Source organism: Mytilus trossulus, chromosome 3 (genome assembly GCF_036588685.1).
Source record: "Mytilus trossulus isolate FHL-02 chromosome 3, PNRI_Mtr1.1.1.hap1, whole genome shotgun sequence".
Classification (NCBI taxonomy): domain Eukaryota; kingdom Metazoa; phylum Mollusca; class Bivalvia; order Mytilida; family Mytilidae; genus Mytilus; species Mytilus trossulus.
The window spans coordinates 88,833,034-88,849,633 of NC_086375.1; the positions used below are offsets into that span (position 1 = coordinate 88,833,034).

Genomic DNA, 16,600 nt, shown 5'->3' on the forward strand with positions numbered 1-16,600 from the left:
CATAATAAAGACAGAACACGCATGTCAAACTGGCGTATCCTTTCGCTATGAGATATGATTAGCAAAGTTTTACTTGTTTGACTATATAAATATTTTGATTTGAGCTTCACTGTTGAGTCTTGTGTAGACGAAACGCGCGTCTGGCGTACTAAATTGTAATCCTGGTACCTTTGATAACTTTTTTAGCCACAGTGATTGCTGAATGAATAGAACTTTTTCTTCTTTAGCGCTAACCATAGATCAGACAGATTTAGGGTCTTTGACATGTAATAGTAACATTTACGATTCATTGCTGATATCATATTGGTGACAACATAACAGACCTAGCAGAGTCTTGTTTTACTAGCTGTTTTGAAAATTATAGTAGTAATGGTCCAAAAAATGTTGGTTTGTTTTAATAAATTTTATCTTTGTTCTCAATCTTATCAAGTGTGTTAGTATATTTGTTTTTTGCGTATGTTTTATAGTAATTCCTGTAGTGGTGTTGTCATGTTTTTATAACCTATCGTGTTTTGTTCCAAAGCAGAAATACGAACGTTGTTATATACAATTCGTGTCTAAGAGTATTAGAGTTTGCTTTTATTATTGTTGAGTTGTCCTCTGTTTGAGTTTTTTATCCAGATTTGTTTTTACTTAATCGAATTAGGACTATGTTCTACTGATGTTGCCGTTACTTATAATGAACTACGTTCTAGTCCATTTACATTTGGGAGTAGTTAGACAGAAATATCTTTTGTCTTATTTTGCTTACATATTTTAGCCATTGAACTGCTTTCAATAGGTATTCGAAATAACAAAAAGATATTTGAAGATAATTGTTTTTAAAAATATTGACATTAAAGCAAAACACAGTTGACTGATGATACTAGTTGTTTTCTGGATGATATTTTATTGCACTGCTCTGACACAACATAGATTGGATGAAATAAATTCACGAAGAAAGTTCTATTCAAAGGACTTATAGCTTAAAAACTTTGGGGTTAAAAATTTAATGCATCAGCAGAAATAATGTGTTTTTACTTCTATACATTTCTTTACAAAATTGTATCATGTTTTTCAGTAAGTAGTAAAGTGTATTCATTAAACAGTTTCCATCAGAACAAAATTCCTAATGGAAAGTATTTCCAAACAATACATCTTAATATTCAATAATAATAGAAATTTAATATGATTTTTTTAATGTGAATTGGATTTTGAATAAACAAGCATATCCACCTTTTGAAAACGTATATTCACCGCGCAAAACGTCCCGTGCGTTTACGTGTATATAATGTCTAAATCGTTTCATGTAGAATTAGTTTAAGTAAATAGTTGACATTACATACATTTTTCTTCAATACTTTCTAAGAATATGAAATAATTTGTTTTGTTTCGGTAAATATGTTTTTAATTTTTTTTCTTTTTTTTTCTTTTTTTAACTAATATTAATATCCGCCGATTGCCTTAGTGAATATCAGTTTTTAAATAGTCATAAAACCAATATTTTCCTATGAGACGTATACGTTTTTTCTGACGTCAGACGCGCGAAGCAATGAATGTGTTTTTAAATTGATAGATACTTGTGTGCTTTTTTGTAAAATTGTTTGTTTTAAGAATTACACTGTGATTACTGCTGTACCCATATTTTGACTATTCTATATATCATGTTTTTTGTTCACGTATCGTTGTAAATATAATGGAATTTGATGAGATTGTTGTGCAAGTGAGAAGTTAAGCGCTATAAAACAAGGTTCAATCCACCATTTTCTACATTTGATAATGCCTGTACCAAGTCAAGTATTTTTGTGATATTACTTTATACTTGAATATGTATAAGTAAAATTGAAGAACAATCAAATATTTACAGAAAAGTCAGTACATTTTCTTTTTACTTTGATATATTTAGGTGTCTTTGAAGTTTAACAAAAAACGGGCAACACCAGGAGAAGAAGTAAGCCTGCAATTGTCGGCTGATCAAAACTCCCTAGTGTCCGTTCTGACTGTTGATAAGAGTGTTCTTTTACTGAAATCAGGAAACGACATCACAACACAAGATGTAAGTTGTATGTAGTTACAATATATATGATAAATGTAGTTTTTAAATTATTTTTCGACTACTAATTACATTGAGCTAAATATGATATCACTAATTTAAAATATTTCATCCTTATTTGATATTATTTAAGGTTTTTAATGAGCTCCAACGATATAACAACTTTGGTAATTTTCCAAGAATTGGTGGATGGGACTCCTGGAAGCCTACTCCTGTAAACGACAGAGATGCATTTTCTGTTTTCCAGGTGAGACTGCACTATTGACAAAATGGCTCGTGTTCAAAAATAATTCACACACATTAAAAAAAAATGAGGGTTGGTTACTAGTGCTTGGTATTCAACTGCTTGCCGATTCTAAATCCTTTACAAATTTAGTATGGACACTGGATACGGATTGTTTGCTTTTTTCAATTTTAAATTAAGGGCAATTACATTCATGTACAAACAGAAGCAAAAGGGCATTTAAACTTAGAAGTGGAAAGACTGACAATTCCATCCTTAAAAAAGACCAACTAAATTTTCACGACTTCGGAATTAAGCTAACAAACTTTCATCATACGAAAATAATCACAACTGTCACGTATGAGAACTTTTATGCAATTAATAAGCAAATAAATATGCCTTCAGGATGCATATATATTACCAATCTTTCAGGCTACACAACAGGTTGAAACTTCCCTAGGTTATGAGAACATGTGTTTTAAAATGACCAAGTGTTGAGAATGTGTAGTGAATCTGTTATTTGATGCAATAAGTAAATGATGTCCGAATTTTAAACAATAACTATCCCTAGAGCCTGAATGACGTTGTACTGTATGCGCAATTTTAAGTCACGATCGCCTGTTATTGTTCTGCAAAACCACACCACACAGTTATGAAGAAAAGCAACAATTACAACTTATGAATAACAGGATTCTGATATTCACCTTGAACACTTCTATCAATATCAATAATTACACCTTATATAAAAATGCCAGCTTTTGATTGGCTGAAAGCTAGTGTATTTTTCGCATATTTTAACATTGTTTCCTCATTTCAAACGAATCTGACTGTTTTTCACCACTGCCGGTGAATATGCCTCAAATACCATGGTATTTGCCATTTTGAATATTCCTTCTTTACCCTGCCGAGCATCTTCCCGTCAATGTTTTCGGATATGACGTTACATAAAGACAGCGCGAACGCGTAGAAGTACATGTATAGTTCCCGCGGTATATTTTATGATAGTACTTGTCCTCAAATAAATATTACCTTTTCCTAGTACAGAGAGTTTAAATTAAAGTTTATTCGGTGTAATTAAACAGATATATCATGTTATGGAGGGGTATTTGCAAAAATTACAAGCCTTGGGACAAAATTTCCCTTGCCTAGCGGCTCGGGAAATTTTAGTCCCGCGACTTGTATTTTTCGCAAGTACCCCTCGATAACATGATATATCTGTTCAAAATTGTTTCTGCCTTGAATTGTACTTGTTTTAGTTGATATTTGATAGGAAGCAGTTGTTTATGCTTCCACTGATAGTTTATCGAGAGTAGGTGTATATGTTTTATGAGATATTCTATAAGGAGCACGTGTTTATGTTTTCTCTAATATTTTAGGAAGCAGGAGTTTATGTTTTGACTGATGCAGTACTGTTTCAATATACCCCTCCAAGTAAGTAATTGTATCTCTTGCGATTTAATGTCTGCATAACTCATTATCATTATTCTAAAGTGCGTTATGTTCTTTGTTCACAAGTGTTTATAACATTCCTTATATTCTTTAACCTTTACCAAAAAACTTTTATCTCATTTGTCTGTGTTTTATACTAGATCTTAAACCCAACGATAGTATTAACAGATAAATGATTGTGGAAAGATATACGAAAAAACCAATATAAAAAAAATAGCTTTGGACGCAGGAATCTTAGAAAATGTATATTTCATGCGTTTCTTAATCAAATTACAGAGAAAACAAAACATATAATATTTTCATCAATCATTTTAAGGAAGTTTTCAGAGGGCCAGTGTTATGTCGGCTTCATCAGAACGTATGGAAATGGATGATTCTGCTGGATTTAGTGGTAATGGTGGTGCGCTTGGTGGCAGCGGTGGACTGATGTCTCCAACACGAACAAGAAAAAATTTCCCCGAGACATGGCTTTGGGTTGACAAAAAAACAGGGTTAGATTATAGTTTTTTTTCAAAATTGTGGTCTTCAATGCTCTTCAACTTCATACTTCATTTGGCATGTTTAACTTTTTTGGATTCGAACGTCACTGATGAGTATTTTGTAGAAGAAAAATACAAAATTTTAATCCTGGTATATATAATTAGGAAAGGAGATGTTAAGTTATTGTTTATTTCTCCAAAGTAGTTTTCAACTACTTATTACATAAAAGTGTTGATTCATACTATTACGTAACATGTTATTGATATTTTTCCGTTGTGAACTTTTTGCTGTTGTTATTTTTGATAATGTATGAAAGTGCACTTATCTATATTCTAACAATCAAGATGAACACGAGGACATACTGTTTATACAATCCCAGTTCAGTAAAACTACATGTAGCACATATCAAAAATGCGTCGAACTAAAGTTTCCGACAAAAACCAGCTGTCTATAATTTTATTAATCCCAGTGTCAAACAATCTAGAACTTCAAAATTTCGTTGTATCACTTTTAACACTAAATGAAAATGATCATTAGTTCGTTTTCAAGATATATTTGAATAATTGTTGCCGTATGATTACCAAAACAAGAAACAGGGAATCATTATTAGCATTTACTGTATTCTGTAATATGCGACTGTTACTTGTAAAGAAGTTACTTTATAACTGTGGCTTTATTGTTTAATTTGGTTTTTTTTATAATTGTTTTTTATTGCCTTTTCATAAATTTTAAGTACAAACTTTGGGTTAGATAATTAAAACAAAAATACATTTTCGTTTGTATTGATCACTTAAAAATTAATTCTTCGGTAAATTCAGCTATATATTTACCTAGTTGATATACTATAATACAAAAGTAAAATCACTGAACTACTGAAACTTCCAGGAAAATTCAAAACGGAAAGTCCCTAATCAAATGGCAAAATCAAATGATAAAACACATCAAACGAATGGACAACAAGTGGTTTAGCTAGCTATAAAACCATGTTTAATCCGATCTTTTCATCATGAGAAAAAGCCTATACCAAGATGGGAATATGACAGTTGTTATTCATTCGTTTGATCAGTTTGCTTTTTTCAATGTGGTTCATGTTTCTTAGTCTTTTTTCTATATTGTGTTTTGTGTACTGTTGTCTGTATGTTTACAAGTTTCAGTCATAGCGTTGTCAGTTTATTTGTATGGCCCCGCAACGAAGTTGTCCGTGCCAAATAGTTTTTCCCTTGTCCGTAATTTCGAAATTCCGTAATTCCGAAATTCCGTCATGCCGTCATTCATCAACAAACCATTATACGGAGAATTTTTTTCTAAACGCCTTCAGATATTGGGCTGATTTTAAGTTTGTGAGTTACTCATGATGAGTTATAGATCAAGTTAAAGTTTCGTTTCGCTCCGCTTATTTTTGCCGAAATTACGGGTTTATAACTTTGACAATTGTTGAAAATTACAGTTATACAGATATTTTTTCTAAACGCTTTCAGATATTGGGCTGATTTTTAAGTATGTGAGTTACTCATGATGAGTTACAAATCAAGTTTAAGTTTTGTTCCGCTCCGCTAATTTGGCCAAAATGTTGAGGGTTTACAACTTTGAAACTTGTTGAAAATCATAGATTACAGACTTTTTTTCTATACGCATCCAGATTTTGAGCTGATATTCTATATGTGAGACCCCGATCATGTTTGTGTCCACATGTTTTATTGAAATTGCAGATATTTCAACTTTTTGAGACGGGGCTATTCGTGTCGCTTTGACACATCTAGTTGATTTATGGGTGAAAGTGCTATAGTATCTTTCGCCCCTCCATTTTATTATATTACGTAATTCTATAAAAACCATAGTATACATTATACTGACGCCATAGAGTATTATGAAACTTATTAACCATTGGTTTTTTTTCTGAACTTTTAGCGCTGATGGAACAGCTATAATCAAGACAACAGCACCTGATACAATCACAGAATGGGTGGCGTCAGCGTTCGCTGTTAATCCTGTTTCGGGTCTCGGTGTGGCTGCACAAACGGCTAGTGTAAGTATTTTTGTTTTTACTGGTTTATATACTATATTGTTCAATTTTGTTGCCTATTTGTAAAAATGAATTATGTTATTTCTTTTGTGACAATAACTGCTATCAAAACTCAAACTTCAAAATTTATGATCTTCAATGTGAAAATGCTTTAGACTTTATGTGTAACATTTCTTTTTCTTTTTAGTTGACGACATTTCAGAAATTTTTCATGCGCTTTGAGCTTCCCTTTTCTGCAATAAGAGGTGAAGTTATAATAGTTCAAGCCACTGTCTTCAATTACTTAGACCAGGATCAACAGGTAAAATGGTCTTCATGAAATAGTATTTTTATTTAAAATGCATACAAAAAATGTTTTACAACAATCTTAGTTATCTAAGCTATATTGAAAAAGTTGAAACCTTAGTAAAACAAAAGTTAAAATAAGAGTTTAATAAAACTTAACTTGTTATGGAATCCTCATCATTAAATCTAAGCTTGTTACTTCGATAAAGCTTTTACCAAATTTCAATAAGATCATATAACTTTATTCTTCAGGTATCTGTGAAGCTGTCAAACAATGCTGACTTCAATTTTGTTGATGCCAATGGAAACAGTTTAAATCAAGGTGTTGATGGCTTGACCAAGGTAAATATATTGTAGATAAATCCTTAACAGAATAAAAAAGCGATGCAGGGGAGAAAATACTTGTCAACGACAAACAATCAAATACTTATCCTTTACATTGGATTAGAAGATAAATATTTTTCACTTTTTGAATTTTGTAAACGACATCATCCATTTCAGAACTGTTTACAATCATCCTACAAAGTATTCTAGTATAAGGAACATATCCGATATCATCTGTGAACCGATATTCCGTACCGATCATATAACTCGTGATAGCAACGATCTCATGCTTATTATTAAAAATACACAAGATACGTATATTGTATCATCTACACAAGATGCATACAATTATCTCTTTATTGAACAGTGTGGAAATAATGGATACATAATGATATATTGTATATATGTTATAATTTTGAATACTAACAACTACTAACTAGTTTTCTCTATGAATATACAATCTAATACTAACCGAGGCCAGGATAAGGTACTAGTACGTCCTTTATCAAACTAACAAATATAAAATATTTCAATACAGTATATAAAATTGACAAAAAAATTCATAAAACAAATGAAAATAAGTCTTGCAGAAACGCTCCAAGCAGGAGAATCTATTCAATTGTTGAAAAAAATATCACTGTAGTTACTAAGCTTATCGTACATGTCTTCCTTGACACAACCGTGTGTTATTCAAAATCGTGTGTGTGTGTGTTCTGATAGAACCTTTGCATATTGAACACATGTGTAGTTCTTGTGAAGTAACTGTAGACTAAGTTGACCTTCAACCATTTTCTACATTTGAAAAGCCTGTACCAAGTCAGGATTATGACAGTTCTTGTCCATTCGTTTTTTATGTGTTTTGTCATTTGATTTTGCTATGTGATTATGGACTTTCCGATTAGATTTTCCTCTAAGTTCAGTATTTTTGTGATTTTACTTTTTTCAATAGACTGAAAGTCAACCTATTTTGAATAATGAAATCAACTTCATATTACCTTTAGACATTACTATTATTATGATTAATATAGAATAACCATACATAGTCTCGAATTATGAATTTTATTTGTACAAGGCTTAGAAACAGGTAGAAAGCGAGACTGTGCCGCGCATTTCTACCTGTTTCGAGCCGAGTACAAATAACATATATTCCGAGACAAAGTATGGTTATTTCTAAAATACTGCAATTCTTATAACTGTTCTAAATGAAGTATTTACGATAAAAATCAGCACTTCCTAATTTCGAGCAGATGACGTAAAATTTCTGCGAAACTGTTTGGAAACACATTGTTCACGTCATTAACAAGGTGATATATGGTCAGTGACTGTATATCACATATAAATATACGGTCAATGCAATTTAACTCCTCGAATAGCACAGCTGCAGTATATTTATTATTATTGTATAGCAATATAATACTTTCCACAGAAAGTAACCAAAAGTTAGCGTCCAATAAATTACAATATTGCACTAGTGCAATAAATCTTCTAAATGCATGACGTCGTAAGCGTTAAAAAGAGAACACGCACTATAATCATAAAGCACAAATTGAGTAGTTCCATTCCAAAATTATGTCATTGGGAACATCAGCGATTTATTTTGATTTTTTAATGTCTTTTATAGCACAAGGTTCAGTTGGATGGAAGACAAAAACAGCAATTAATGCCTTGAAATTGGGTGTCTTAAAAATTTGTATTAGATATTTACATAGGAAATGACGCAAATATGAATTAATAAACTAATTAAATAGTGCAGCCGTTATCTTGAAAACACGTTTCATTTTCATACTATAACCACCTGATTCAATTCTTATCGTTAACGATAAAACATTTGAAAAAAAGTATTTGAAATATTATTTCAACCAGCCAATGCTTTAGACATAATTTAGACACAGCATCAAGCCGCGCATGTAATGACAATGATATTCATGGTGATGTTACATCGTAATATATAAGAAATATTGATACGTTGTTTGATTATTTCGAAAATACATTATTTTTGTTTTTTCGTCAGCCGGTGCTTGTAAAGAAAGACAGTGTTAATTCTGTGTATTTCCCGATCAAACCAACTTCACTTGGTAAAATATTACTGAAGGGAACTGCTAGATCTACGCAAGGTGCAGATGCTGTTGAACGGGAATTTCTCATAGAGGTAAGTTTGCCCGTGTTTTCCCTTTGCTGGTTTGATTGGGCTAAAGATATATTGAAGACATACTTTGTTCATGCCATGCTCTATACTCATTTAATCATATAGTATGCCTTATGTTTGTCAATCTTTTTACACTGAAAGTGAAGAATAAAGGCAACCGTGGTATACTGTTGTAAAATAATCATAGGATAGGGGAGGGTTGGGATCCCGCTAACATGTTTAACCCCGCCACATTATTTATGTATGTGCCTGTCCTAAGTCAGAAGCCTGTAAATTCAGTGGTTGTCGTTTGTTTATGTGTTACATATCTGTTTTTCGTTATTTTTTATATATAAATAAGGCCGTTAGTTTTCTCGTTTGAATTGTTTTACATTGTCCTATCGGGGCCTGTTATAGCTGACTATCCGGTATGGGCTTTGTTCGTTTTTGAAGGCCGTAGTCTCATAGTTGTCTCATTGGCAATTATACCACATCTTCTTTATTATATAAATTGTTTAAGCAAAAGAGCTGAACAATGGAATGCCAATAACACAGTAATGCTATAAAAACAAACGCCAAATTACATAGAAAAGAAGTACTTGATAACAACTGTCATATTCCAAACAAGAAGAAGCACTCTTGTCCAAATCGTTCTATAATTCCTCCTGTTTAAAGATTTATACATAAACTGAAATATGCAAGTTACTTTAATAATTGTTTTTTGTTATTTCGCAGCGAGCAACACAAACAGAAATGTCAATTTTGGTCACCAAAGCTGTACACAAAAAAATTGAAGTTACAATTTCAATTATGATGACATACAATTTGACTCAATGTTATTTTTTTTTTTTGGAAGGCGGCTTTGTAAATACTGCAAAATATTTATCTAAATGTTCATATTTCAATGTTATAAATAATATAAGAAAACTGCAGATAGGAAAATAAAAAAGAAAACTTACCAAAGACATCGTTTCTCAATTGAAATATCAAATGATGAATTTAAGTTGTATTGGTATCTCATATGCTGACATATGATAAACAAAACACAAATTTGATTTGCGTGAATTTAACAACCTTCTATGACATAATGGGCCTGTTGGGTATGCGATATCCATAACAACTAAAGACTACCTGAACAATCGAAAATCAGAATTGTACATTTTTTTAACGCATTTACACTTCACATCTTGTTAGAAAATTGATTGATGCCTTATTCTGGGAGATACTCAGTTATCTGATAACTTGTCATGAGCCTTGAACCGTGTTTCAAGAGCTGTAAAACCATTCCGGGCTTATGAGATGGTTAGCTTGAAGAAATATGTCAAATCACATTATATATGTTTCTGTCCCAAGTTCGGAGCCTGTAATTCAGTGGTTGTCATTGTTTCGTATCTGTCAAAACTACTTGTCTTACAATTATTTGTTATTAATACGGTTGTTGGTTTTCTAGCTTGAATTGTTTCATGTTTTAAACCCAGGCACATTTATAGCTTACTATATTGTAGTATTGTTAAAGTTAGTATCTTTCGATATTTCGTATTGTATTTTCATATATCTCCTCGCCTTTACTTTTTCTGAAACTTCAATATGTGGGAGTGTATGTTAAGATATACACATTAATGATATGAACTTGAATAGACAGAGCATGTCATTGAAAAAAAATCAAATATATTGTAGGCAGAAGGTTCAAAACAAAGCTACAACGTACCATTACTTATTGACCTTCGACAAAAGAGAAGCTTTACAGATAACATACCTCTGTCATTCCCTCCAAATCTTGTGAAAGATTCAGAGTTTGTAAAGATACAAGTTATCGGTGAGTTTAAATACGTTTTTGATAATTATCAAAGGTACCAGGATCATAATTATTAATGTATACTTCTTTACTTTGTGCATAGTTATATATCTTTCGACGTGATTTCACTTTTTGGTATATAAAAGAGGAAGACGTGTTATGATTATGAAGGACACAGAAATTACCAACCGCATGTCATTGTACGACCTTTAACAATGAGCAAACTTCATATCGCATTGTGAACGGAAATCAACATCTCCGTAAAAATAAGAAAATGTTTTTTCCGCTGAGAATACATTTTGTACAAGTACAAACATGCTTCAAAACTTAATCTTTTAATCTATTAAAGAAATTAGTAAAGGTTTTAAGTAATTGTGATGCCTGAATTCACAATTTTACAGTAAAACATAGATTACTTTCTTTTAAATCTAAAACTTCACAAGATACACGGGCATAGCGAACAAATCGTGAATTCCCCCAAAAAAGGAAATTAACAATAGTGAACGAAAAATCGTCTCTTTTGTCGTAAATTTGTAGTGTGGAGTTTAACGTGCAAAACTGAAATATCTTAATCTAGAAAAGGACAGGTATTATCGCTTTCTCTTGATTTAAGTGCATTCCTTTTGGGTATTATCATCAATATAACTGTAAGTGTTGTTTAATTTGAAAATTGCGGTAATTTCAAATTTTATTTTCTGAAAGGAATTATAACTGAAACCATAAAATTCAAAACGCCATTTGATTTAACAAAGTTATCAACTAAAGAAAAATCGTTCCATTGTACTATGACGTAATAATTGATTTTAAACTATATATTAGATAAATTCTGACTTAGATGGAGATTGTCTCATTGGCACTCATACTACATCTTCTATATATATAAGCTGTGACACAGGTTTCTAAATATCAGAATAAACACGGTTATGGTTGGTAATAGAAACATTTGAATAAGATTTTTTTTCTAATTGTTCCTCCTAGTTTCTGAATATGTATGCAATGTTAATAGTCACACACTCATGGAGTTGTATATCGACATCACAGGTCAGCATTGAGAAAGCGGCATTAGTAAATATATTAAGAAAACATTGTATTTATCTTTTATGACACAGTTGTAACCCGTACAAGCTATCACCTGTTGACAAAACAAATGGAGTCCTTTTACTTGTTGTATCACTATAATATTATTAAAGTATGATAATGACGTTCATTATTTTGTCAGGAGATTTACTGGGAGCAACTTTGGCAGGATTGGGAGATCTGCTTCAGACTTCATCAGGAAGTGGAGAACAAAATATGATTAGTTTTACCCCAAATGTTTACGTTAGTGCTTATCTGAAAGCAACTAGCCGACTTACAGAAGAAATAAAGAAGAAGACAGCTAAATTTCTTGAAGGAGGTAATATAACGTTTCTAATCATCGGTCATTGTGTATACTTTTATAAAACATTTGATGATGATAATTAGTAAAGAGGTCGAAGATACCGAAAGGATATTCTAACTAACAAATCGATATTTAAAACAAAAAAAGACCAAACGATAGACAACATTATAATAAGCATAATATGAAAAACAACAGACTGATGACATGAATCCCACCAAAATCCGGGTGTCACTCAAATTGTTTTTCACATATTGCATCCGTAAAATTGATGATGGAAGTACACATTTGGTGATAATAGTTATTCCAGTATTATAATTTAGAACGCCAAAGGCGCGTTTCGTCACCATTCGACTCATCAGTGACGCTCATATCGAAAACGTTATAAACCCAAACAACAAAGAGCATTTAGGAGCCAAAATTCCAAAAAAGTTGTGCCAAATCAGTCTAAGGTATAAAAAAAATAAGAGATAAGAAATCCTTAGTTTTTGAAAAAGAAAAGTTTTGTAAACAGGAAATTTATCAAAATTACCACATAATTGATATTCATATCAACACAGAAGTGTTGACTACTGGGCTGATGATACCCTCGGGGATGAAACTTCCACCAGCAGTGGCATCGACCCAGTGGTGCAAATAGTTATTATAGGTACTAGGTTTATAATTTAGTACGCCAGGCGCGCGTTTTGTCTACATAAGACTCATCAGTGACGCTCATGTCGAAACAGTTATAAAGCCAAAACAAGTCCAAAGTTGAAGAGCATTGAGGATTCGAAATTCCCCAAAAATGTTTCCAATACGTCTACGGTAATCTATGCCTGTGATAAGAAAATCCTTGATGATAAGAGTGATTTCACATGTGCTGAAAGGGATGGGATTATGATCACGACCCTATAAATATATCTGTCGCCATCTATGAACAAATATACCATAACGGTCAATTTTAAGGCATCTTTGAAATTTTTAAAAGGATGACTTTAAGAATATTAACGTTACAAATGTTAACGCACAGATTGACAAATAATGTCTCTTCAGGTGCTAGAGGCCAAAGTACGTCAAAATCTAAAAAATAAATTAACCACTCGGATCTCTTGGTTTCCTATCTTCCTTGTATGCAAATACCTTCAATCAGGGAAATAAGCATTGAAACTTTAAACTTTGAAACTACGTTTTAACTTGACCATATATACTTATATATGTGTATTATGCTGGTGCTTGAGAAGGGTTGTTTCAGAGAAACTTTGGAAAGCTGACCTCACTATTGTTGTCGTATTATATAATTCTCAATCGACTGCCTTTACAAATTTCTACAATCCTAGATTAGGGAATGACTTAACTGTTTCTGTAGTGACCTAAATTTCTAGTTCGACAGGACAGATGCGTTCAACATATTCATCAAACGTTGAATCATACTTCATCTACTAAGAGTGAAGACAAGACAAAAACAGTGCAAACTAATCATTCTTCGTAAGAAGCTCTGTCTCAAACTAGTAAAATAACAAGTACGTTAGGAAGAAGGAAAACAATAAGTTCCAATGGAGATGCCCATGTTGTTAGAGAAAAAAACACGTCTGCCAAACGTAAAAAATACATTTATATTGTCAATCAAGCATCTTGATAATGTCAGGTTTAGAATTTTTTTGATTTAGATCCGAGTGGTGTTTTAAGAAGATATAATATAATCATAAAAGTCGAGATTTTCTCTACGTTGGCCATTCATTTATTAAACTAAATTGAACCAAGTTTCTATTATTTTCAGTTTATAATACTTGTGTAAAGTATGATGAGTTTGATTTTCAAACTTTTACTCAAAAATATTTTTAAACTACCAAATATGTTTTTCAGTCAGATGGTTAGACACTTCGGAAATGAAGAATTATTTTCATACAAGTGTTATAAAAGAATCATGAAAGGTCAAATCAAATAATATAGATATAGGAAGATGTGGTGTGAGTGCCAATGAGACAACTCTCCATCCAAATAACAATTTAAAAATTAAACCATTATAGGTTAAAGTACGGCCTTCAACACGGAGCCTTGGCTCACACCGAACAACAAGCTATAAAGGGCCCCAAAATTACTAGTGTAAAACCATTCAAACGGGAAAACCAACGGTCTAATCTATATAAACAAAACGAGAAACACGTATATATTACATAAACAAACGACAACTACTGTACATCAGATTCCTGATTCCGGACAGGTGCAAACATTTACAGCGGGATTAAACGTTTTAATGGGCCCAAACCTTCTCCCTTTTTCTGAAACAATAGCATAACATCACAACATAGAAAAACATACGATAAAATATCAATTGGCAGACTTAACTCAATCAAAAAATGTATGATTACACAATGAACGAATAAATTCGATCTGCGATATCTGAATACAAATGCACAGTATATTAAATATTAGAGACAAACATTCATGACCAAAAGGCTAACAAACAAATTCAAACACACTGAGAAATATTTAACCAATCAATGTTCACTTTAGAATAAAACCGTTTTTTTATAATCTTGAAGTTTATACAAATGTTGTAAGAATAAGTGAAAAATTGAAGATATTACAAATAATCCAAGCTGGTATACAGACAAGTTTTTTTTACATTATATACAGCCTCTTTGAATCAACCATGTATTTCACTGAATCATTTTACAATTTCAATTGAATATAAAGAACTTTTTTAGGTTATCAAAGGGAACTTTCATTTGCACATAACGATGGTTCTTTCAGTGCGTTTGGAACAAATGATCAAAGTGGATCTACCTGGTAAGGTTTTATGTTATTCTTTGATTTTATTATGGCTTCTTATCGGGCATCTTAAACAACTCTTCTGCATCTTCTGGCTTTATGACATTTTTCTCATAATCATGGAACCACCTGGTACAGTTTAGTTTTATCTTTTGGTTGTTTTTATTTGGGGTTTGTATTTTCAGACAACTATGATAACTCCTCGATATCATTACGTTTTATGATAGGTTTGTCATTGAAAACTCTCAGACAACTCATCGATTTATAAAAAAAAAAATATTCTTGTTTGTCATTTTGAACGTTTTAAACAATTCCTTGATATTATATGGTTTTATCAAATGACATAATATTGTTAACTCTATGCGAAGTCGTAGACATTCGTCAATATAACTGCTGATCCATGAGCTGATGAGATATAATTTTGCACTCAAGAACTTCTCTGTACTATTTTTATTTCCGTGTTATCAAGATGAAAGGAAATTTAAGGTTTTGAGAAAATGAAAATTGTAGATAGATTACAAAATAAAATCAAGAATTTTTAAAATGGTCAACCCTCATGTAACTCTTATTCGATTATAAATAAAATGTATAGTAATGATAAAGGAAAACGAAAGACAACAAAAGGAGATTTGAATTCATAACTCAAAACTAAACTGACAACGCCATGGCAAATAACGAAAAGACAAAAGAAAACAACAGTTCACCAAACACAACAGAAAAAAATATAGACTGAGCTATACGAACCCCGTCAAAGCCAAACGTGTTCCCGTAGCAGATCAACACATGACAACCATCGTATTACTCGTGCAAGTTCATGATGTTGGCCGTTAAACTTATACCATGATGATTTCAGTCATTTTGCCACATGTTAAACCGCCCAACAACAGATGATTAGTTTAATCACAGCTTATTTTTGTAATACCATTGATGAACTTTTGTTTCCAGGTTAACCGCATTTGTAGTCAAATCCTTTGCTCAAGCGTCAGGCTTGACTTTTATCGACATTAACGTGATGACAAAGTCTATCCAATGGCTTATAAGACAACAAGATCCATCAGGGGTGTTTAATGAACCGGGGATTGTTATTCATAAGGAAATGCAGGTCGGTATCATTCTTTACTTGTTCTTTGTCAAAGTACATATTTGAAATTTTTTTAAACTTATCACAACAGATATAGGAAGATGTGGTGTGAGTGCCAATGATACGGCTCTCCATCCAAATGCTTGAATTACAAAAGAGAACGTTAGAAAAAGAATAGTACTAGTTTTTATATTTAAAGAATGCGTTACATTTTGGGCGAGTTTGGCAACAACCAATCAAGACGACATATTCAAAGCTACCTTTATCTAGTAACCGATAAAAAATGAAATATTTACTACCATTGAGATTTATTAAGGAGAGGTGAAAGATACCAAAGAAACATTCAAACTCATATATCGAAGATGAACTGACAACGTTACTGCAAAAACAAAAACAAAAATGACAAAAACACAAGAAAATAGTACACAAAACGCAAAAAAAAACTATATACTAAGCACAGCAACTCGAATAGAGCGTCGCGTGTTTGATAGAATGTTACGTCAAACAGAATTTATTTGAGTGTTGATATTTCAGGGAGGTTCCGTTTCCAGTAAAAGAAGCCTAACAGCATTTGTACTGATCGCACTACACGAAGCAAGAGCTAATGATCAAGTATCTCCACAGGTTAGTTACCACTCGTTATCACTAAAA

At 32.0% G+C, this 16,600-nt stretch overlaps 1 protein-coding gene across 1 annotated transcript in view; it reads left to right on the forward strand.

The window, feature by feature from the left end:
* LOC134712760 (CD109 antigen-like) overlaps positions 1-16,600 on the forward strand; it is a 44,628-nt gene that overhangs the window by 18,114 nt on the left and 9,914 nt on the right. The window contains exons 16-28 of the mRNA XM_063574607.1: positions 1,886-2,035; positions 2,166-2,279; positions 3,632-3,686; positions 4,021-4,195; positions 6,093-6,210; positions 6,395-6,508; positions 6,745-6,834; positions 8,828-8,965; positions 10,619-10,757; positions 11,956-12,132; positions 14,805-14,886; positions 15,814-15,970; positions 16,484-16,573. Of these exons, the coding sequence (XP_063430677.1) occupies positions 1,886-2,035; positions 2,166-2,279; positions 3,632-3,686; positions 4,021-4,195; positions 6,093-6,210; positions 6,395-6,508; positions 6,745-6,834; positions 8,828-8,965; positions 10,619-10,757; positions 11,956-12,132; positions 14,805-14,886; positions 15,814-15,970; positions 16,484-16,573 (1,599 nt within the window). The remainder of the gene's footprint in view (positions 1-1,885; positions 2,036-2,165; positions 2,280-3,631; positions 3,687-4,020; positions 4,196-6,092; positions 6,211-6,394; positions 6,509-6,744; positions 6,835-8,827; positions 8,966-10,618; positions 10,758-11,955; positions 12,133-14,804; positions 14,887-15,813; positions 15,971-16,483; positions 16,574-16,600) is intronic.